The following is a 22,682-nucleotide window of genomic DNA, read 5'->3' as shown; positions in this document are numbered from 1 at the left end:
AGGTGAATACTATAATGTAGGGCACCGTCATCTGTCCGGGGCTGGAAAGTAAAAGCAGATCTGTCTTCTACCCCTGGGGCGGTGGCGATAGCGAGGAGCTCATGGCTATGGAGGTCGTGACCGCCGGAGAGGAGGAAATTGATTTCTTGTCCGATCCGGTCGACAGGTAAACCTTGCCGCTCCCACTTTATGTTCTCTGTGGTAGGATAGAGCAGTTCCTTACTTTCATACTCGTCCCGCTTGAAAAATAGATTTCCACTGCTGGATTTGGACGGAGCAGAGCCGCTGTTGAAACATGGTGCGAACCAAGCGCCAGTGTGCGGGCCTGCTGAATCCAGCATTGCTGAAGCGGGAGATGCCATAGTAGCCATGGAAACTGATCTGAACAGCACTTGCGAAGCAGTAGTGCTGTCTGTAGCAGCTTCAGAGCAGTCTACAGGGAAAGACAACCCTGAAGCCCCTGGCTGGACGAAGAGGTACATCCGCACGGCATTAGCTTTACTGTGTTTGATTTGTGCACTAATTGTTCCTCCATGTGCATGCCGTGTGCTAAAACACCTAAGTGATTTTTTTTTCTGAAAATATACATCTCTATACATGCAGAATCCGGGTTGGGCATGTACCTGAGGAAAGACCCCCATGTGCTTCTAGGATGAGTGCGCTGGAACTAACACTGCGAAGCTATGCAGAAAACAAAACTGAAACTGTCATAGTTCCTGCTGTGGGAAGGAACTTTGATACACTCGGTGAAGCTTATGATTACTACAATCTATATTCATGGGAGGTTGGGTTTGGAGTAAGATATGGCAAAGCCGGCTAAATGTCGAAAGAACCAAATGCATGCAGGAGATAGTTTGTGGATGTTCGGTGAGTAGTCATTTACTGTGATACGTATCGCTGCCTATGAGTGAAGATGTTATTGACAAATACTGTGATGTTCGTTTTTTTTGTACATTTTCAGGGAATACCAAAGAAGGATAACAAACGTACATGCCGATGTAGATGCCCTGCTATGATACGGCTGCTGCGTTCAGCCGATAATGGCTGGTATATAAATGAGTACAGGACAGATCACAACCATGCTCTCACTGAAAAATGTGGTGAGAAAGTTTACTGGCCTTCACACAAGCATATTGATATATACACACGTGATGTGATTAAACAACTCCGTGAAAACAACATTAGCGTTGGCAAAGTTTACAATATAATCGGAAGTTTCTTCGGTTCAATGAGCAATGTACCATTCACCAAAAGAGCTCTCCGAGGGTTGTGTGGCAAGATCAGTCGTGAACAAGCTGATAATGATGTGAAGAAGACAATGGATGTTTTTGCAGAATTAGGAGCAAAAGATTCCGGGTTGTACTACAGAGTACAGCCTGACGAAGAAAGCCGCATACGCAATCTGTTATGGTCAACTGGTGCCAGCAGAGCACAATACTACTACTTTGGAGATGCAATAACCTTTGATACAACTTACCGCACAAACATGTATGCCATGCCATTTGGACTGTTCGTTGGAGTCAACAATCACTTCCAGAGTGTGATATTTGGTGGTGTGCTCATCAGGGATGAGACAGAGGAAAGTTTCAAGTGGGTCTTTAGTGAATTCATCCGCATGATGGGTGGGAAGCATCCACAAACAATACTAACTGGTGAGGAATGCAATAAGATATTTTTCTTAATCTCTCGTATTGTCGAACACTGTGTTGTCAGAGTACTGACATAATATGATGACTTTCGATTTTTCTTGTAGACCAATGCAGAGCAATGGAATTAGCTATTGAGAAAGTTATGCCTGACACAACACACCGATGGTGCAAATGGCATGTGCTCAAAAAAGCAAAGGAATATCTTGGATCGTATTACACGAAACGCAGCAAATTCAAGTCAGATTTCCACAAAATAGTACAACACATGTTGACAGTAGACGAATTTGAATTAGCATGGGAGCAGATGATTGAAACATATGGTCTGCAAAAGAACAATTACCTCACCCAGATATATGAGACAAGAGAGAAATGGGCGAAGCCATATTTCCATGGAAAGTTTTGTGCTAAGATGACCAGTACGCAGAGCAGTGAAAGTGCCAACCACATGTTGAAGACTTATGTTCCAGCTAGTTGTCCAATGCATCTATTTGTTCGTCAGTACATGCGGCTTCTTTTTGATAGAGAGGCAAGTGAGAACTATGAAGAGAGGAGAACCAAAATAGTAAGTTTTTCAGAAATTGTTATTCGGATTTTGTTAGTGTGTGATCTCATGTCATCTTATAAATATAATGTCTGCTTTTTCAAGTGTCCCCTGTAATGAGAATGAACACACCCTTGGAGCATCATGCTAGCAAGGTGTACACTCGAGCTATATTTGACATGTTTGGCCAAATCACATATGAAGCATCACCGTACAGAGTTGAAGAAGTTGAAAAAGGTAAAACATACTTTGTCAGACGACACCATCCAGAAAAACATGAAATGTGGTGTAGGGTTCTATATAAGGTAGAACTTGTTGATGATGGACCACAAGTGTTCTGTGAATGTGGCAATTTCGAGCACACTGGCCTGCTCTGCTGCCATGCTGTCAAGGTAATGCACTGCCATATCCTGCTGCTAAAAAATCTGAAAAGTTCTCTTTTGAATGCCTGTATGATGAAACACCACCTATGTGTGACAGGTACTGGATTTCATTGGCATAGATCACATACCAGAGAAGCATATTCTCAAACGTTGGACGAAAGATGCACGAGATATACTGCCAGCCCATCTGTCATACCTTCAGAAGGATAGCATTTCTGTAAAGTCAGTAACATTCAGACATTCAAATCTCTACAGCCATGCACTTGAAGTTGTGAGGTTAGGGGATGCAAATCCAGAGGCATATGGGATTGCAATGGAAATTCTCAAGATAACAATGGATAAGCTAACACCTGTAGCTGCTGCCCGTGATGGCATGGGATTGGAGGACAGAACTCATCGGATGCAACTTAAAGACAAGGAACCCATTCCAGCAATCGCATACACCAGCGGCAATGCAAGTGATGCAGAAGGCAGCGCTATCGGTGATTTTGTAGGGCTGAAAGCACGAGAGCGAAAAAGGAAAGCTGGGAGACCTACCAACAGCAGAGATAAACCTCCATACGATGATCGGGGTGCAAAAAGCAAGAGGTTAAAACAATGCAGACCTACTGAAGATGGTGACAAGTGCGGCACGAGCAAGCGCACTCGTTTCTGCATCATATGCCGCGAACCTGGACACAAGAGCACAACTTGTCCGCAAAGAGGTGATCTTCCTCAGAAGGAAAGGAAGGAGGCAAAATGCTCAAATTGTGGAGTCGGTGGCCATAGGAGAAACACCTGCAACAAGCCAAGAGTTGTTCTCCATATTGCTGCCAACACTGATATAGACGCAAATAGAATTAGTACTTTGGTTTGAACTCATGTGATACACGATGTTGAGGGCTTTGCAGCCAGTAGATGATAACTCTCTGTAATAAGACATGGCATTTGTTGCTGTGCGGCACAAATCTTGTAACTTATTATGGTCTGAACAATTTTTCTGCTCTGTATTTTCAAAATGGAAGTTTATTTTTCTATAAATTCATTCCCCCGAGTGTATATATTCACTTCTACCTTAGTCCTCGCATGCAACATTAAAATCCTATCGCGGGTGTGGATGACAGCTGTGAACACAAGCCATGATGTGTGCGCTGAGCGCGAACCGCCCGCCGTTTGAATTTTGTACTGATCGAGCGCGCTCGGGGCACCACGCTGTGCTTAAATACCGATACCTTGCCTCTCGTCCAGCACCCCTGACTCTCACACCAACCTCCACCACTTGCCACCCCAATCCCCCCAAGCCCTCTACATCCTGCTGCCTACGAGCAAGGTGTGCAAAAAGCAAATCAGTGTGTGCATACCGCATACAAGTTTAGATATGTCTGCGGCTCTATCCATCGCACAATCTGATGGGCATGTGGCATCAAGATCTGCTTCGGTCGGCATTCGATTCACCGACAATTGAAGTCAGCCGACCGGCAGTGATCCGCATCATGATGTTCTCTCCCGCAGCTCCTCTTTGATCATGGTATGTACATATGATCTTTGTTGTTTTTGATCTGTTCTTCGCCTGTCACATGTCCTAGCAGTAATAACGCAGATGGCGTCTGCATGTAGGAATCAGTTCATGGCAGGGCTGATGGCGTCTCAATGGCGGATGGAGATCAGAAAGATGAGCCTGAAGTCGAATCTCGTCTTTCAGCGGTCGAGGGGATGGCTACATATGATCCAGAAGAACATATTTTAGCTGGCGGTGACGACACCACAAGCACGAGTAGCTACTGCGAGTCAACTACCAGACTCATCCGTTGATCCAGTATGGACGACGACGATGGCGCTACACCAGCTAAGCGGGCACGCATGCACGAATGAAAAACCTATGAGTTTTCTTAACATCTGCTAAGATGGGGCTACCGCTCCATAAGTAGAAAGCCTAGATGAGATTAGCGAGTCAACTAAAATAAGAATCTTTCCATTTCCCCCTTTACCGCTGTATTTGGAAAATCCGAGCATGGGGGGTGGTATTGAGTTAGGTTTGTATTGAAAGCTAACTGTAGGTCCCACCATGGCTAGGTGGATTGTATGGTATCTACACGACGAAGTTGACCGTCTGTGCAACTTTGGATCTAGATTATGTTTCGCTTTGTCGTAAATTATGAGTAATTTGTTTAGATGTGCGTAACTATTCTGTTTGATAATAGCTATGGCACATGTAAATGCATATCCATTGGATTTTGATTTTTGTCTTTTCTTTGATATGCTCGCTTACAAGTTTTTCTTCCGGCTTAGCACACGCTCGCGACGCTGCTACATCGGCTGTCTCGCGGCCCATTTTCCCAATGGATTTTGCGTAGCGGGCCGTTGTTTGTTGGGCCGGCGGACCGTTGGTTGTCCCCAAGAGAGCAGTTTCGTGGATTAGAGGGCGCTGGTTCAGATTTCTCCCTGTTCATCTCCTCTCCTTCCCAGGTCATTCATTTCGCCCGTTCCCCATTCTCCTCTTCCTCAGTTGCTTCTGGAGGCGACGGCGGCTTCCGGAGGGCGATTAGTGCAAGGAGACGAGTTGATCTGAGGTTGTTCTCTCCTTTGCTTCTCTTCCACTCTTCGTGTATGTGGCTTACTCACAGATCTAGAATCTAGTTATGGCGTTTGTGTGTTACTCGATCTAGGGTTCGTGGTTTCAATGCCTACACGAGCTTCTTTTCTTTTTGTTTGCGTGGCAAATGATTCTGTTAGGAATGTTTGTTTGCCTCGTTCCCGATCCCCCTGATTGTTAGAAGCAGGAGGCTTTGTTTTTCGATCTATCTAGTAGTTGGGGTGGAGAGTGGCTCTGTAGATGTGGATATTGAGTATAGTTAAAGATTGATAGATGTTCAATGTGGCTGCGCTGCTCACTTCCTCTTTGTAGGTGCACGTGTTTTCTTCGGTATTCAATGTTTGATCTATGGAGCAGATATTTTTGATTCAAATCTATCTGAATATATTGACATATGATTCAGAACGAGAATTAATCAATACCATCCGGTGTGTAGTTTTTGTTTGATGTATGTGATATTGTCCTCTAGTAAATTTGCAATAGGTTTGTACAAGTGTGATAGGTTTTTAGCAGTCCCTGGTTGATATTCTGTGTCAGTTTTAGTATATATGTTTTGACAGGAGGCAGAACAATCCATGGCAGATTTGAACACATGTCTTATGTCTTTTGCGCAGCAATCATGTTTTTTTTGAAATTCAGTATTCCATGAGTAATTAATCTGTAAGCCTAGTCTCTGAACCAAAAGGTGTGATTTTTTCATTTAACATATTTTCTGGTTTCAGTGCTGTGAAATCAGTTTTTGTCGGTGAGCAGTACTGTCAGATAACAGATTTTTAATGCATATACAACTTTTGCAACCAGGATGTTGTGCCAAGTTTGCTTCTCTCATTGCGCGGCGTACAACGACACGACCTTCGGCATGTTTTTTCGGGATCCAAACAAAAAAATTGTGGTAATGTCTGCCGACATGTGCTCTGTGTGTTTTTGGTAGGCTCTCTATTTTTTTAGTTGTTTAACTTTACTGATGCTTTCATTCTTTTATTTTCAGCTGCTGCCCTGCTCTGTGACAGAACGTTTCCCACGGCACTTTGCTGGTGACTTTCTGAACTTCCGAGCTCATGGCCGACGGTACGTTGTGTATGTGTACACAGGGGCTGACAACAAGAAAAGAATTGGTGGTGATGACTTGTGGAAGTTCATGAAGGACTTCAACTTGGGACTTGGACAGCTTGTTGTTCTTGTGATGACTGGGCGCATTGCAAAAGCATATGTGTGTTCCTTTAGTTCTGGCTTTGTTGATGGAGGTGGATCTGAAGTAGTACAACAGGAGGAAGAGCAAATATGCACGGATGAAGAGGGACGGGTAGATGAGGATGAGAATGATGGAAAGGTCATGGGAGAAGCAACCATATATAGGCATGATATACAACACGGGTGTGATTTTGGATTTGGATGAGGAAGACCAGCTTGCCAGGATCATCGACATTGAGCAGGGGAACATTGGTTCACGGTTTGTTCATCGTTTCACACGCACCAACACCAGGAAGAAGTCAATGGTATGTTTCTTTTCTAACATTTTTTTACATTATTGAGCCTAAACGTCTAGGCATTGCAATCAGATACATGTTATTTTATAATGGTATAGGTCAAATTTTAAACCTCCAATCATCAGCACAACCATTTAGCAGCATAAAAAAACAATGATAGATCACATCTACATTTTTTATGGCTCTAATCTGTGTCTCTTTTTTTGTTTATTCTTTCTTTTTTACCCAGAAAATCTCCAACAAAGTGCGTGTGCTCCTGAATATTGGAGCTGAAGGTTTTATTGGTGTTCGTTTGGGAGAAGGCCCGGTCTCCAGGGTTGGATTCAAAACATCCAAGGATGGACGCATGGTTTTCAGTAAGGAGTGGGGAATTTTCGTGTCAACTCACAACTTGGAGGCAGGGAGTGCTGCTGTTTTCACCTTTCGTAGGAGCAATACGGCCACCTTTGACGTGGTTTGTGTTGTTGACATTCTGAGCATATGAGCTTAGTTTCTACTTCCATGCTAGCCATCTACATTTTTCTGGTCTTTGTGCCATGCGTGATTTCCATGAAACTTGTTAAAGTTTGCTATTTCTTATGTTGAATGCACTTTTATGGCGGGGGATTTGAACCTCGCTCCTCAAGGGATTATGCTACCCGCTGCTGGCCCATGTGACTTTTATTATTTTGGAATGTGTGGCCTTCGGTTGTTTAGTATGCAATATTAGCAATATTGTCGGAGTTTCAGGAAGAATCTCAACTTTTTAGGTGGAGTTTGGAGGGTGAATGTAGTTTCCCTTTTTTAGTTGCAATTTTTTATTTTATATTGTATTTATAAAAATAAAGCAATTAGGAGTATATGCTCATGTGTATCAACAAGGTGCAAACCGCCTTGTTTTTTAGTATATTTTACAGTTATAAAATTTATACAGATAAATATAAATGAAATAAAAGTGCATAGATTTTTTCAAATTTTATTTTGTAGTCTGATGTAGATGTACAAAATTTATTTTTTAATTGGAATTTGTCTCGTGTGATTTATTTTTGTAGACATATAGTATACATGCATGGAAAACACCTTGGCTAGTACATGCATTTTGTGTGATTTTTTTAAGATGAAAAATGCCAAGATTTTTTGTAATACTCCTATTTATAGAAATAAAAACATAGCCGACAAAAGGCATATTTGAGGGTAAACTTGGTTCGCGTCTGACTGCATCAGACACTCCTATTTTATGTAAAGGTTGTGTGGTTTTTCATTAGCCTTTGTTTTTGTTTTATATGTGGACTTTTGTTTTTTCATGCACAAAACAAGGTGGTCGCAAAAAAAACACCACTATTTGAAGGAGAACCACATAAAAGAGAGCCGTCTCTCTTGCATAGTACACACTATAAATTGAACACCCAGCTTCAATTCATTTTTTCATCAAAGTTTTGTGCTAGTTCTTCAGGGGGGCGGAGGGGAGTTACCAATTCTGGTCTTGCAAGTCTTCAAACTATAAGAAAAATTATCTCAAAACCTGGTTTGGTTGGTAATCATCTAAATGGATTTTGGCATATATCCGATAGAAGCTCAACAATTTTCAGAACAAAGATGGTTGATGATTTTCAGCATTCAATTATAATCATATGGTGGTCGGAGCACTTTTTATTTCCTATAGTTGTCTTTTATTTCCAGGATATTTATTTCACAAACTTGCATGGTCTAAACAATGATGCGATCAGAGGGATTGTTGACAAATAAAGAACGCTAGGATGACAAAATGTTCCTAATATTGGATATACTATAAAAGTGATATACATTTGTTCTAATAGTAACTTCTTCATCATTTTTTTGTAGTATACAATTTTTTTTGATGTAATATGCATGTTTTTGTAATAAATATTTTTTTATGTGTTTTTGTTGTAATAACAATGTTTTGTAATAAAAGACATTTTTATGAATTTTTTATGCAACAATATATCTCTCCTTAGGTGATGAATGATTTTCAGTTATAATCAGTTCTTTGTCCAGCGCCCACACACGAATCACGAGGTTTGTGTGTTCAGGCACAAACAATAGTTTAATGAGCTGCGCTGACAGCCAAGTAACACATTAGGCAAGGCAGCACGCACCAGATGGTGGACCGTGTGCATTATTAATCTCAACTGATCCCGTGGACAACCAGACCATGGAATTGTCTATGCATGCGTCCGTGCTGCCCGCGAGGGAGCCAGTTGGCACAGTCCAAGACTGATGCATCCGGCCAAACCTAGACCACTGAGCTACAGTACACAGAAAGGGCACTTTTGGGAAGCAGACAGCATTATTTCAGCCGACCAATCCACAACTGCAATTCAGCTGGCTTGGCCCAGCCCGGGATGCGTGTCCGACGCACGCGCTTCTTCTCAGATACACTTCGCCACGTGCCCACCTTTCCCTTATTTGCCCCTGTCTCTAGCCCGCGTCGTTGATACAAATGAGGTAAGGCAACAAAAAACGGGTGCGTTGAATTTGCTCCGAACCCATGTGACCGTGCAGTGGGTACGCCACTGATCCTGGGCCCAAACAGACTGAACACTGTACATACGGCCGTGCCTCGCTTCCGGAATCCAGCCCTTGCCTTATCTACACGCTCTGCTGCGAGCATCTAGCAATCCAGGCCACATCTTCTTTCTTCTTCCTCAATAGCCCCTCCGCGCTCCTCACCGCGCTCCTGCCCGCCCCTGAGTACAACGGCGACAGTTAACTCACTCGACGCCGCTGACCGAATCGGGAAGCTCAGCGGAGCGTGAAGCTGCATCGGGCGAGGTACATGTGTTCGCTTCCGCATTCTTCTTTCCTGTCTCTAAGATGAATCTTGCACTGTAGCTACTGTAGCTTGCATCTAATCTCGCATCTAATGGCATTTTTTACGGCGTGTTTGCATGCAGCTGCTAGCTCGTCCATACGTGGCTGCAACACGATGGCCCCGGTGGAAGAGGGCGACGGCGCCGACCCAGATCGAGCCAGATCGGACGCATTGGTGGGCGAGGTTCCAAGGAGGAAGGGGAGCAGCCCGCACAAGCCGACGGGCTTGCAAGGCTCTGACGCGGATGACATCCCCAATGTTCGCTGCGGCTTCACGACTGCGTACGTCGGCAGCCTCTCGCCCCTGATGTACGAACAGGTGAAACCAACTGGCCTAGCATCCCTGTTAACGACTCGTGCATCTGGTGGAGGAGACAACAAGATCTACTGGAGTTTGCTTATGAACATAGATACAGATAAAAAACCATGACATTTCCAAATCGCCAGGTTAGACCCATAAATGAAGCAGCTATAGAGTTTGTTACCGGGATAAAGTCAGGATCTACTCCCATCCCATTAGTATCACAAACCCTGCAAAGCGAGATCAATACAAATCGGGCTGCTATTCTAGAACTACTTGGGATAAATCGGGTGGCAGAGGGAAGGGCCAAAAGAGGGAAAATCCAGGTTAAGGAGGTGCTGACAGTACTTAGGAACATAGATCCGTGTTCCACAACTAAAAAGGACTTGGACGCAACAAATGTCGGCTACACCCTCCTTGTGTGTGCAACGACGATTGCGACGCAGGCCAGCTGTGGATTAGTGCCTGACGAGGTGCTTCACTGTGTCATTAAGCCAGATAAAATCGGTTCATTTAACTAGGGGAAATTCATCATTGACCACATGATGTAGAACGTAAAAGATGTGCAGATTCACTACAAAAACAAAAGCAAAATAGGATCGTGCCCAATGGGGGGATTCCAACTTTGTCTTCAGGTATGGAATAATGAAAAAAGCTCTTTATGATTGTGTGCTTTTCATCTTTGTGCATGATTACCAAAAAGTAGATGCAAAAGCTAAAGCAAAAGCTACTTCTTGTCCTCATCTTCTTCAGGTGTTCTTTGCGGAATGGATTAATTTTGAAAGCAACATGACAGCCAATATCTGGCCACGCATATCTGCGTATAGCGATGACACCCTGAAGGACATATTTACTCTAGCAAGGGATCCAGAAAAAAGATTGAAGGTGAGCATCATTTCAAAACTATTCAATCTATTACATTAGGAAACTAACTAACGAGCTCTAACTAAAATTGCTCATGGACATGCACGAACAGACAAAACCTTTAACAAGGGCCTGTTAAGGGTCGTGGTATATCCATCCAATCTTGCTCCAGGGGTCCATGATTCCAATTCAGACAGTCAAGACTGCTGCCCATCACTACATCACTTCTAGAGTATGCACTCGGATGCGGAGCGCTGTGTTGCATTTTGCTGAAAATCACTGCCCTCCTGATGAAGTGTTGTCTGCTGAACACCAAGAGCGTTGCAAAACTCTCATTAATCATATTTGTGGCGATCTCGAGGAAGCTGCTTCTCTGATGTATGATGAGTTCATGGCCTTGGTTGCCGCTACAGAAAAATCACAGTTGAGAACACAACGTGTCCGGCTAACTCCAAGCCCCTTGGTCGACGCTACAAAAGCTCTTGTGGTTACTCAATGTTTGTTCCTGACAAAACCTCACTCCTTTTTCCTCCATTTCATTGGCACCGCTCAAAAATTACTAACCACTTGATTATATATGCCTTCCTTGCTTCTTCTAGCTACATCAGCAGGGCAGTTGGTGCAAGCTTCAACACACACCCATGAAGAACAATTAGCAAAGACACGCATGGAGAAAAAGGACTGCATTGGCTCTGAATTACAAAAAACAAATTCCATCCCAAGATTCGTAACACGTGAGTCATGGAAAATTTGCTCTGCTCAACTTTGACATTTTAGCAAACAGCAGCAGAGTATCTAAAACTTCATGCTTGTTGATACAGCTCTGCAGACAGAGCTCCCTCAAGGATCACCATTTGTAAATGCATGCGCACGCACTCTTGTACAGATGGCCAAATCAGTCTCTCAAACATGTAATTAACATAACATACCTTTCATCCATCCACTGCCTTTTTAAAATGACAACTCACCACTGGCATTATGTCTACTGTTTGCCATCCCATCAACAGATCAACAACCTCCATGTGTTGAGAAGACTCCTGAAGCTAGATTGCCAGCACCTACCATTCCTGGAGAAGCAGAAACTCTCATTGTAACAAAGGTGCCCCTTGCGCCTCGTGCGCTTCGTTTCATTGATATATCTCCCGACAATGAGCCAAGCAAAAAAGGTACCAATCTATAGTTCAGACTAACCATTCTGTGCTACAAGTCACAGTTCAGACTAAGCATTCTGTCCACACTCTTCATATATCTGCAGGTGTGCCAATGTCAGCTCGTTTACCGCGGACACCTTATCATTTACGGAGCCGGAGGTATATCACTGAAGTCACTCAAAATCCCACATGGACAATGAAACGTCCAAGATCAAATATTGTAATGATGGTAGACCCTAAGAGGCATAGAACATCAGAAGCAACTTCTGTTGATCAACCCCCTGACTATAAAACAGAGAAAGGTGCACCTAAGACAAAGCAGGCTGTTGGTGAAAAGGAAGTTGCCGGCACTTCTATAGAAGGTAACAGAGTACACATTTTTTGTTGCTTGCTTACCTCAGCCTGCAATCATATAACTCAATTTGCATAAATCTACTTCTTACAGGGCAAGACCAGACTATGTGTAGTACACCATCAGCTAGAATTCGGTCTAATAAGAAAAAGCAATCAGATCCTGCAGTCGTGATTGCTTACAAAAGACGACAACGCACACCACGTACCATTTCTGGTGCAGCTGATCAGCAAGCTATACAGAATGCAACAACAGGAGGTGCATCCATGGACACAGGTACATGTCGCCTGCCTTCTCATTCATTCTATGTTCCGAAATGCTAAACTACACTGATCCTTCTTCCAGTTCCAGCAAGCACTTTGGTAGTGAATCAACCATTGTGGGATCTGAGCCCAGCAACTTCCGTACAAAAATCAACATATGGCATAGACTTGTTGTCACAAGGTAAAACTCTACGCTGTACCATTGATGTACCAACTGATCAAACAAAAAAAAACTCCAGCTGCAAAAAATAATATGTCCTGCTCACCATACAGTTGCCGGGGGGACCGGAGACATTACTAATGTTGAAGTGACTCCTACTCACACACTGCTCCGCGGTGAAGGTATGTTGTCGCTACTGTCCACTAACCATTCTGTCCTGTATGCACACGCACCAAATCAATTATGTTTAGAAACCTATAAACAACTGTTCTCTGAGCATATCATGATTTCATATACATCATTGCTTTGACGCTCTTGCATAAAAATTCAAACTTGCAGCTATCAGAGATGATGTACACGCAGCAGAGTCAGAAACTCCAACAGAGACAAACAAAAACTCATCAGACCCAAGGCGGACTGCACATGAAAGCACTGTTCCAGCTGCACCTGTTGAAAAAGCTAAAAGGAGCAGAGGTGCAAGCAAATGCATGGCAACTTGTATCTAATCACATAACTTTCAATAAAAAAAATCTTAGAACCATAAATGTGATGAAGCAAGGCTACCTGTATCTAACTTGTCGAGTTTTAAAATCTCCTTCTGCTCACCCTGTACATATGTTATGCAATTAGTCAATGATTATAAAATTGTTCATACACCTGTGCAGATCATGTAAAGGTGAGGCCTCCTAAAATGAAATCTCTGGAAGCTATTGATGCTGACACATCTCTGGTAATCACTGGTATTCACCTTGAACCGGCGCATAAAGGTACATTCCATCCATCACCATGTCCTTCGTATTCCCATCTCCACTTCTCTTGCTTTCCAAATGATTATCCCATGCAAACAAAATTCTTGTTTCTCAAAACCAATGTACCATGTCATCCAGAATGTTTTTGCTGTACTATTGCTAACGAGAAGCGAGCTGTTATTCTTTGTGTACTATCATTGTCTAACTCACGTTTACTCCTGACATATATTGCAGACAATTCATCAGCTCCAAAAATAGAGCCAGAGATTCACGTAGCAAAATTTCCGAGGATAACAACAGATCCCCCCATTGATGTAGACAAGTAGTACAAGAAGATAAGAAAATGCACCATGAGTGAACGTTCCATGTGAGCATTACTCCTTGGCATACATTCATAACTTTTCAGCAAATAAGCTCTGTCGTCAACTACTTAGCTCAACATCACATCTGAACCTTTTGAAAAAGCATTCTAACCTGATAAACATCTTTATCGTTAACAAATAACCCACAAGTGCACATGAAAAAATGTTATTCTGGTTCCAGGCTACCAAACAACTTAATCTCTTTATATCTTGCATCTTGATATGTACCTGCGAACTTTGAGCCTGCGCTTCCAATTGTAATATAAATATAACTGAAACTGATGGTGTGCTAACAACAGGAAATGGCTTTCAATTGACGACCCTTGCCACTTGGAGATGACTGGCCACTTGATCCTGCGGAACTATGGTGAAAATCAAAGCCTCAAACCAAACGGGATGTCAGCAGGTGTTTTGGCGCTAGACATGAAGGACAGCATACTGTACAAATACAGAACTCCACGGTGGAGGAAGCTATTTCCCCCAAGCTTTGCAGTGAGTCTCAGCACAACACACTTCTCATATATGACACTTCCATCCTCGTCCATACCTCATAATGTTATTCATCTGTTAAAATCTGTCCTACAGGAACAAGCCATCAACTGCCAGGACCAGCACAATACAGACACGCTCTTCTGGATGTTCAATGCAACAAACCTCCCCTACAAGATGGAAGAATGCAAAAAGGTAAGCAATAAAAACCAATACATTGCTTGTTACGAACTGAATGTTACACAATAAAACAATCTAAAAATATGAAAGACTGATATTAACTCATCCATGATCCTTGTTCAGTTCATCGTGGTACACATTGTCGACGATTCATGGTGCCTCTATCAAATTGACATAGCTGAAAAAACTATGTTCATAATGGACCCCACTATGACCATGTCAGAAAAGGGAAGTATGGAGATCAAACATATGCGTACAGCTGAACTTATACTGAAGTCCCTTTTCAATCGTATTCGTGAATGGTATCCCAACTGGCATTTTTCAACATTTCCATGGAGTTACAAGTTCAACTATGGCATGCACCCCGGCTGGAGCAAGTACAGTCCACTATGCAATACCCCCATCATTCCTATATGTGTGCTCCTAATACTAGTAACCTAATAAAGATGCAAAAACAAATGCAGAGCTGTCAGTGGATTCTATGTGCTACACTACATAAAGGAGTTTGATGGAGATATCCTGCAAATAATTCCTACTGAGGTATGCAAAGTACACATTCAATAACTTTTTATGTTTCACTCCTCTCTACATCATCTTCAAGCATTTTCCGTCTATGTTTCCTAGGAAATCATTGCACAACTGAGGAAACAAATGGCTTATGAAGTCCTGATGATGAAAGGCAACAAGGCTGAATTGGCCAGCTACCTCTGCGGTGCGAAGCAGGACTAGGAAGAGTTGCTTGCTTCGAAAAAACAAACCAATATCAAACCTATGACCAATGGAAAAGGGTTGCATCTACTCCCTCTGTGCTGAAAAGCTTGCCCCTCAAATTGATGTTACATCCGTTTGAGTTACAAGCTTTGGACAAGCTTTCCTGTGCAGAGGGATTAATAATATCACCATGACTAAGTCACTGTACGCTTGCTCTCTGCTTTAAGACTTATCTCTATCTATTTATGCACTATGACTACCAGTACAAGTATTTCTATCTGGCCTTGCTGCCATGTAATCGACTACTATGCTGCATTGAACTGATATGCTATTATCTGATTGACACTTCCAGTACAATGAATTTGCCTTATCTTATCTATACCAAAAAATTGCTACGCTAAATGTTATCTCAGCTATAACCCAGTATAATCAATTTGCCTTCTTGCTTAAACTTATCAAAAGGCGTGATATGATAATATAACCAGACATATTACCTATGGCCTGTTGAGACATCTGCTATTGTGCATCTTTATATTTTTCTCAAAAGTCCATTTAAAAATGATGGAATGTAGTGCAAAACCACTGGGTCCGCGTTCACATACACGCCCATGCCCATTTCACCCTCATGCATAATCACGCGTAACATTGGCAACTACCTACGGATCATGAATTTGTACATCTGAGCAAAACTACAAACTTCCACGATGGCACCTTGGAACGGTTTTATATGCGATCTCTTTCATATGCTCCTAAGTTGAAATAACACATCTATCAACAGTGACTCCGCATATATTGAATTACCATTATAATCAAAACAAAACAAACGTAGGAAACTAAATCTCTTTTGGAAAACGGGAAGGACAATTACTCATTCATCAAATCATGACCCGTGAAAAATTCATGAGTGTACACCATCAAAAAGTTAAATAAAAAAAGAAACAAATCAAATTTGACTTTCTCGTTTCCATCTAGACGCATCGTTTCTTTTTTAATTGTGTGGGAAACGTCGGGAAGCGACGAGGGGGACTGGTAGCAATCAACAGGAGACTGTGAAAAAAATGGTCAAACACACGGAAAGGGTTCTTTTGTTATAAATTCATCACGTCAATTTTTGTAGATATTTAATACAGATGCATCTGGAACAAAATGTTGCATGTTTTCATTCGTCACACAATTAGCGCATGCAGGAGATATTGCCATTTCAGAGGGGATCTTCCATGTAAGATATTTAAAATAATATTGAAACACTACCAACCAACAAGTCATAATAGTATCCTCTCCCTTGATACACATAAAATAAATCAAAGACAAGCAAATAATCAGACAGACCCAAGACAACCAAGTCCACACAAACTACTGCACCAGACTCGATACATGTCATACGTCCACACATTTTAAAACTAACATACTACAAGAGAATTAAACCTAAGTTCATTTATTCAAGATAACTAGATATCCTATGCCCACGACACCACATCAAAGCAATCCACCATTTTTAAAGCAAATTGCGCACAACCCACACAAATACACATGTCGTCATCCCTTGCCTCCTTCCAGAGCAGCACGCAAGACATCATCACCCACAATATTCCCCTGCTCATCCCGCAGACGGAAAAGCTCAAAAATAGTTGTCTTTCGGAAAGTGGCCAAATTTTTCTGCACATTTTATTGTCACGTGCAATCACACAAACAACTATCTTGAGATACAACAAAAAGGCACGTCATATGAGAAGACCAAGAAAAATGACAGATTCTCTTACCTTCGTCAGAGGCCACATCATCTTTTCACCATCGTACTGCCTGATCGCATGCAGCATGCAGATACCAGACTCATCCCTGTCACCTATAAAGACGTGTGCATATATCACCTCTCTGCCGAGCATGTAAAAAAATATGCAAAAAAATATCTCCGGCACAAAGTGTCATTTACCTTGTAAATACTTCCCGGGTTATGTTTGGGAACTTCCGGTTCCATCTGTCAGGTGTGCAGTGCCATTTTGCAAAGAACTTGTTAAGGCAACTAAATAGCACGTTGTGAATCTGTGACACCACCTCGTGATGGGTTGTATGTCGCTGCTCTGCTCCCACTATTTGAGCACACAAAGGATCCAATATGTGAATCTCCTTCCTAATCATATCCCACATGTATGCTGCCCAGCCATGGTCAAGAATGGCTGGCACAAAGAACTGCAACAAACAACAAACGCTTGCATGAATAATACTTTTCCACATTGATGAAATTGCAAACTAATTGACATAGACTGACCCAAAACTTACCCTCTGACATGCTGTGACATCATGATGAGGCTGCGAAATTTGCAACTGAATAGCTTTTATATGCACAACTTTCTCCCCAGCAAGAGCGTGCGTCTGTTATAGACACAGTAAACAAACAAACATATTCCATGGCCAATTGCAACCTGGCAAACATTTACAAGATATCTACCCAAAACCAGTAAAAAGGGTGTACTGACCGAGAAATCTGGTTCAAGTACTTCCCTCCATAGCATATACTGATTCACAGCGTGTGCACCAACATCAAGCTGATTAAACCTCCTGATTGCAAGCACAACTACCTCGTGATCAAGAGGATGTACCCCAATTAATTGTTGCCGAACACACGTAGCATTTACCCGAAGCATCCGCGGGGTTTTATGCTCAATCCACATGCTGCAAAAATCACACAAACACAAGTGCAATTTATAAAATTGCTTTAACCAACTAACTGGCGACGTGAACTTTAAAAAAAGAACACCAGCATTATACCTGTCAAGGTCAAAATTGTTGTTTCCAGACACCCAGTTATAGAACTTATCCACCAAGGGGACTGGTGGGGGCTGAGCTAGACACCCACTCACCCATGGGTTGCGTGCAAAGCTTGCAGAAGTGGCATACTTCCTCTTTGGCAATGTAGCTACCATGGTCCCAAAATAAACAACATTGGGCTCTCCCTCTCCAATGTCGTACAGACAGTTAATCGTGTCCGTAATTACCCGAGCATATAATATAGTCCTGTCTAATACTACATTCTTCTCTTCCATTTATCGGTCCTCAACAACTGGGTTATCATACACAGGGGCGTCGTTTGGCTGCTGTGATGACACTGGCCTCGTATCTGAGACAACAAACAAAACATACCGAATTAAACCATGTTGACAACAAGAACAAACATAATTAAAAGTCGACGACAGCATTTTGATGAGGTTAATATGACACATAAAAAAATTTGATCACCTTGCACATCACAGGAATCAACCCGAGTCTTCTTCCCTGAATTACGTTCAAAATGGGCCTTGCTTGAACTACCACCTGCATGAACGAATTAAAGTTAACATACATCCTAAAAGGCTGACCTACACAATGTATGCACACCTACGGCACCTTCATCATCCAACATTTCGAGCCGCCGAGCAACCGTTGGGATCACCCTTGAATGCATGGCCCGAGCATCTGCACCCATAAAAACAATAACCATAACCAATCCTATCCTGACTGTTTTCAATGACGTCATATACTCATATCTAGTGGACAAAAATACCATCAGAGCACTTGGATGATCCATCCAGTGTGACACACTTTGACAGCCCGCGCGCTTGACAACACCTACAACGATCCCGCACAAGTGATACAATTCTATCAGCAAAGCTAAGCATGTCAGACTGCATCCTACTCCGCAGCAACGACATGCTCAGCGTGCACTTTGCATTCTGCTACTTCAACATCAGGCTCAGCTCTTCAAGGACATGTAGATTGCACAATGCTTGTCTTAAAAACCGATATCCATCAACATTTCAACAATAAAAAGTCATTGCATTACCCACCCAGAACCCCACCTAATTAGATGAACAAAACTTATCGGATCACCGTAGCAAGTCTGGCGCAAATGATTTGCAAAATCCCTTGGCCCACGTGAATGATATGCCGACCTCACATCACCCAAATAGTCAGCTGGTGCCGTCGTTGCATGCACACCCAAATCCGGAGTCCATTGGTCCACTCTATCAGGCACCCTTGGAACTAATTGCTTCATTGAACCTGATGATACATGGTAGTCAATGCATCCTTGGCGCGTCGTGTCTGGCCGCGTGTACATAACTAGCTCCGCAGGCCGCACCTAGAAGCATGGAACAAAAAAAACTTAGACAAACACAATCACTTCTCAACCTCGACCGAAATGAATTTTTAGACCAACAACTACAAAAAACATACCCCTGCAGGGACATAACCCCACTTCCCGTGCTTCATGCCATAAGCCATTATGATCATCTGCCGAAACCTTTTCTGTTCGAAGCACTGCACGCGGGGCAATTCAGATGGCGGCATATTGAACAATCCAAGGTCAATGTTGTCCAGCAAGAAAAGCTGCCATGGATTATAATCAAGTAAGCAACAAGAATTCAATAGTACACACACATCGCTTCCTGAAAATCCACACCCAAACTATGAAAACCTAAAAAATGTGTTCACCTGGAAAAAAAGGTGGCACGCAAACATATGAACCGTTGCTTCTTTGCTTTGATAATCATTCTGCAACTTCACAACAGCTGACATCAATTTCTGCATAGCATACTCACACCAATTGAACTGCGGGATCAATTCTGGATTGGCCAGAGCACCCCAGAAATCAATGGTCATGGTGTCATGCTTGGTACACGGTGCTATCAAATAGCCCATGACAAAGATGACGAATGCAATTTGAAAACAATCCTTTTCAATTTTACTCGAATCCTCTGAAATATCTCTACTTGTAAAACCTTCAGCCGCCTTCAGATTATGAGCAACTGTACTGTCCATCCCAATTGACTGCTTGATGAAATTGATTGCAGATTGAGAAATTTGTGCATCCCTGCCACCCACATCTCGATTCCCGCATGGGATGCCAAAAACCTTGTGGAAATCTTTTGCTGTGAAACCAATCGTATTGTCATTATCAATGACGATTGCACGACACCGAGCATTCACCTTCCTCATAACCCAAGCACTCATCCTCAGGTCCAACTTGACAAGCATTGGGAGCTTCAGAATTGCACCAAAACCAATTTCGGTTACAAGCCATCTCTTGTATTCGTAAAATTTTGCAACCATCTCTACAACACGCTTAACTGACAACCGAGAAGTAATAACTGGCTGATGTTCTTCTGTCGGATCAAGTGCATGCTCTCCCTCACCGACCGCTCCATCAGAAAAATCATGTTCCTCAAACTCTTCGTCCATCTACAATATTGCAACTGAATCATTACATGGATCTACTCCTCAATTCCAAGCTACAAAATCTATATGCAAAACTACATGCCACAGCCGAAATTAGATTTGACGCCATGAAAAACGTACCAGCGAATACCCGGGCAACGAGGCGCCAAGCGCCGCACCCGAGCAGCTACTGCAAACCTCCCTTCAGAGCTGACGGAGAAGATACCTGCTTCATGAGATCCAGATCCAGCGACCTTTCTTTGAACTAAAGCTCCGGCTGTGATGTCTCTGACTGGATAGCCATTCAGATGCGGATAAGGGGGTAGGTGGTCGAGCACATCGGACAAGGCTCCGGGCGATTTAGATGCCCAGGGATGCACGGGCCAGGCCAGTCTACGCACGACGGGCCAGCCCACCAGAACGGACAGCCCAATCACTTTGAGGGACGAGGAGTACTACTGTTACACGCTTGTTTCATCTCCTATGCGTTAATATTACTGACCGGATATTAAAAATAAAAAAAACTTGTGCTTGACGAATGTTAAACAAGCATCTGACAGTACAACAATTTTGTATAGAAAATCTTAATAATGTATATGAAATTAAGCAGCGTGTGCAAAAAAAATTAAGCAGCATGTGCAAAAAAATGTTCAAAAGTGTATAAATAAAATGTTTCTCTTGCCTAAGAGTGTATACCAATTATATACAGCATGTGTGAAGGGAGTTAATCATTACTTATAAAAATTATCAAGCATTTGAATAATGGCGAACAAGTATTAAAAAAATATTATCGGCCAATTTAAAAAATGTAAATGCATAAAAAAAAGAACGGCCACCCATGAAAAAGCAACACTTCTGTTTAAAATATTTATATGTGTTTATAGAAAATGTTGCAATAATAAAAGATGTAATTCTTTTATTTTCAAAAAAAATCATTATCAGTCAACTCAAAAACATACTAAAAAAATATGCATCTAAAAAAATATGGACATATATAAAAAATATAAACTTGTATTCTAACAAATATATCTTTGCCGTACAGGAATAAATGTAAAAACTAAATCTAAGTAACACAAAAGGAATAAAAAAAATTATGCCTGAATATCTGCATACAAACAATGTTTAACCATGTTGGTGACCATCCGTTTCATACATGCACGCCAGCTCCTAAAAATCACGGCTTAAAATGCAAAAAAGAAAAATGGCATTCATGCTGAAAAGCCTTCTCTCAAAACTCCCATTCTGACAGGATAAAAAAAGACATATTTCACACACCGTAGGCATCATCATTCATAGTATCACACAGGACATTACATCTGCAGCTCGTCCACACTTAGCACTACATGGTTACAGCGTCACGTCCACACATCGACCAACTAGAAAAGCATAACGTAATTTTGCATAACACTAAGCCTATGCCTAGTTAACCACTCTGCCGTCTCGGCCAGATAAGAACGGCCACGTCGCCTAATTAACCAGGCGCAGGACAACATCTGCCACGAGCAACAGCAGAATTGCCACCCCAATTACCAGGTTTGCTACAGATACCACCAGGTTGATGGAGGCGGCGTCGGCGACTGTCACACCTTGCCGACCGGCAGCTGGAGCTGCCGCGAGCATATATCCTGCGACCGCACTAGCAAACGATGCAGCCTGCGACGCCTCCGGCGGCCCATTTTGCTGCACCGGCTGGCCGTGATCAGCCTGCACAACTTGAGCTTCGACAGCTTGCCCACCCTGCATCTGACCCGGACCGATTTGACCCACAGCAGCTTCTCCTCCTTCAAGATTGGCCAGATGCGCTGCATAGCCTTCCTGCCACCTGTAGAAATCGCATCCACCCGCTGAAGGCTGCAATGGATCCACAAGAACACGTACCTCGTGATAATCTACCCAGCTAAACATCTCAAAAAACACCCATACCCAATCCAAGAAACTGGACTTACGTTGTGATTCCGGCACTTGTAGAAACACTGACCGGCGTTCTGCCCGCGCCTAGCAACGTAGGTCACCACGTTCCTGCCGCAATCCGGACAAGGCACGATTGGCAGAGCAGCTGGATCCGCCATCTTCGATACCTAGGGATCTATCTGCTCTGATTTGGTGCGACCTAAAAGAAACCGTGTGGCAAGTCTAGGGTTTCGTCTTGCGATTTGGGGATCGAATGGGGACCAGATCCAGAAGGGCCCGTGGATTGCGTTAAATACATCCAGTGGGCCGCCAACTACTTACTGTACCTCACCGTTACAGGCCGTCTCATACTTCCGGTACACACAAGTCCAGAACAGTAGACAGACGACGCGTTACATAAACACCGTGAAATCCTCGTCTAACGCCCGAGCCACCAATGTCTCTTGCCCGTTACGTACGCACATTAACTGTACTCACCCGTCGCGTACAATACAGCGGGCCCCTCGCGCCTCCAGCGGATCGAACGCATACAGATTCCGAGAGCGCGCGAGCTCGT

At 42.9% G+C, this 22,682-nt stretch overlaps 4 protein-coding genes and 1 pseudogene across 10 annotated transcripts; 3 read left to right on the top strand and 2 right to left on the bottom strand.

Annotated features, from left to right (window-relative positions):
• The first annotated feature begins 59 nt into the window (after window positions 1–59).
• Window positions 60–3,707, top strand: LOC119358820 (annotated as a pseudogene).
• Window positions 3,708–4,990: 1,283 nt separating this feature from the next.
• LOC119353064 lies at window positions 4,991–7,358 on the top strand. The gene is made up of 4 exons (XM_037619647.1): window positions 4,991–5,122; window positions 5,947–6,037; window positions 6,134–6,641; window positions 6,862–7,358. Exons 2-3 carry the CDS (start codon window positions 5,948–5,950, stop codon window positions 6,539–6,541), a joined length of 498 nt encoding a protein of 165 aa, XP_037475544.1. The 5' UTR covers window positions 4,991–5,122; window position 5,947; the 3' UTR covers window positions 6,542–6,641; window positions 6,862–7,358.
• A 1,910-nt stretch (window positions 7,359–9,268) lies between these two features.
• LOC119353061 lies at window positions 9,269–13,648 on the top strand. 4 transcript variants are annotated; one of them, XM_037619640.1, is made up of 14 exons: window positions 9,269–9,404; window positions 9,527–9,762; window positions 10,498–10,629; window positions 10,721–11,105; window positions 11,208–11,342; window positions 11,430–11,519; window positions 11,616–11,774; window positions 11,864–12,121; window positions 12,205–12,387; window positions 12,457–12,555; window positions 12,648–12,716; window positions 12,874–13,008; window positions 13,200–13,301; window positions 13,518–13,648. In XM_037619640.1, the coding sequence occupies exons 4-14, from the start codon at window positions 10,787–10,789 to the stop codon at window positions 13,607–13,609; spliced, it is 1,641 nt and encodes a 546-aa protein (XP_037475537.1). In that variant the 5' UTR covers window positions 9,269–9,404; window positions 9,527–9,762; window positions 10,498–10,629; window positions 10,721–10,786; the 3' UTR covers window positions 13,610–13,648. The 4 variants fall into 4 exon arrangements, with proteins under 4 accessions (XP_037475537.1, XP_037475539.1, XP_037475536.1 ...); XM_037619642.1 differs by having other exon boundaries at window positions 9,527–10,379; window positions 11,217–11,342; XM_037619639.1 differs by having other exon boundaries at window positions 9,527–10,379.
• A 3,137-nt stretch (window positions 13,649–16,785) lies between these two features.
• Window positions 16,786–20,541, bottom strand: LOC119353063. Of its 4 annotated transcripts, none has more exons than XM_037619645.1 (12): window positions 20,357–20,541; window positions 19,493–20,239; window positions 19,235–19,387; window positions 18,859–19,139; window positions 18,564–18,758; window positions 18,407–18,475; window positions 18,260–18,334; window positions 17,792–18,140; window positions 17,500–17,695; window positions 17,292–17,395; window positions 16,956–17,212; window positions 16,786–16,868 (listed from the first exon to the last, which is right to left on the bottom strand). In XM_037619645.1, exons 2-5 carry the CDS (start codon window positions 20,237–20,239, stop codon window positions 18,692–18,694), a joined length of 1,248 nt encoding a protein of 415 aa, XP_037475542.1. In that variant the 5' UTR covers window positions 20,357–20,541; the 3' UTR covers window positions 16,786–16,868; window positions 16,956–17,212; window positions 17,292–17,395; window positions 17,500–17,695; window positions 17,792–18,140; window positions 18,260–18,334; window positions 18,407–18,475; window positions 18,564–18,691. The 4 variants fall into 4 exon arrangements, with proteins under 4 accessions (XP_037475542.1, XP_037475541.1, XP_037475543.1 ...); XM_037619644.1 differs by having other exon boundaries at window positions 17,303–17,395; XM_037619646.1 differs by having other exon boundaries at window positions 17,303–17,695; window positions 18,398–18,475.
• Window positions 20,542–21,458: 917 nt separating this feature from the next.
• LOC119353060 lies at window positions 21,459–22,382 on the bottom strand. The gene is made up of 2 exons (XM_037619638.1): window positions 22,162–22,382; window positions 21,459–22,066 (listed from the first exon to the last, which is right to left on the bottom strand). The coding sequence occupies exons 1-2, from the start codon at window positions 22,282–22,284 to the stop codon at window positions 21,683–21,685; spliced, it is 507 nt and encodes a 168-aa protein (XP_037475535.1). The 5' UTR covers window positions 22,285–22,382; the 3' UTR covers window positions 21,459–21,682.
• Between the last annotated feature and the right edge of the window lie 300 nt (window positions 22,383–22,682).

The sequence above is a fragment of the Triticum dicoccoides genome, chromosome 2A (assembly GCF_002162155.2).
Source record: "Triticum dicoccoides isolate Atlit2015 ecotype Zavitan chromosome 2A, WEW_v2.0, whole genome shotgun sequence".
Lineage (NCBI taxonomy): Eukaryota > Viridiplantae > Streptophyta > Magnoliopsida > Poales > Poaceae > Triticum > Triticum dicoccoides.
Note: the sequence above shows the minus strand (reverse complement) of the source record. Positions and strands in the feature narration are given on the sequence as shown.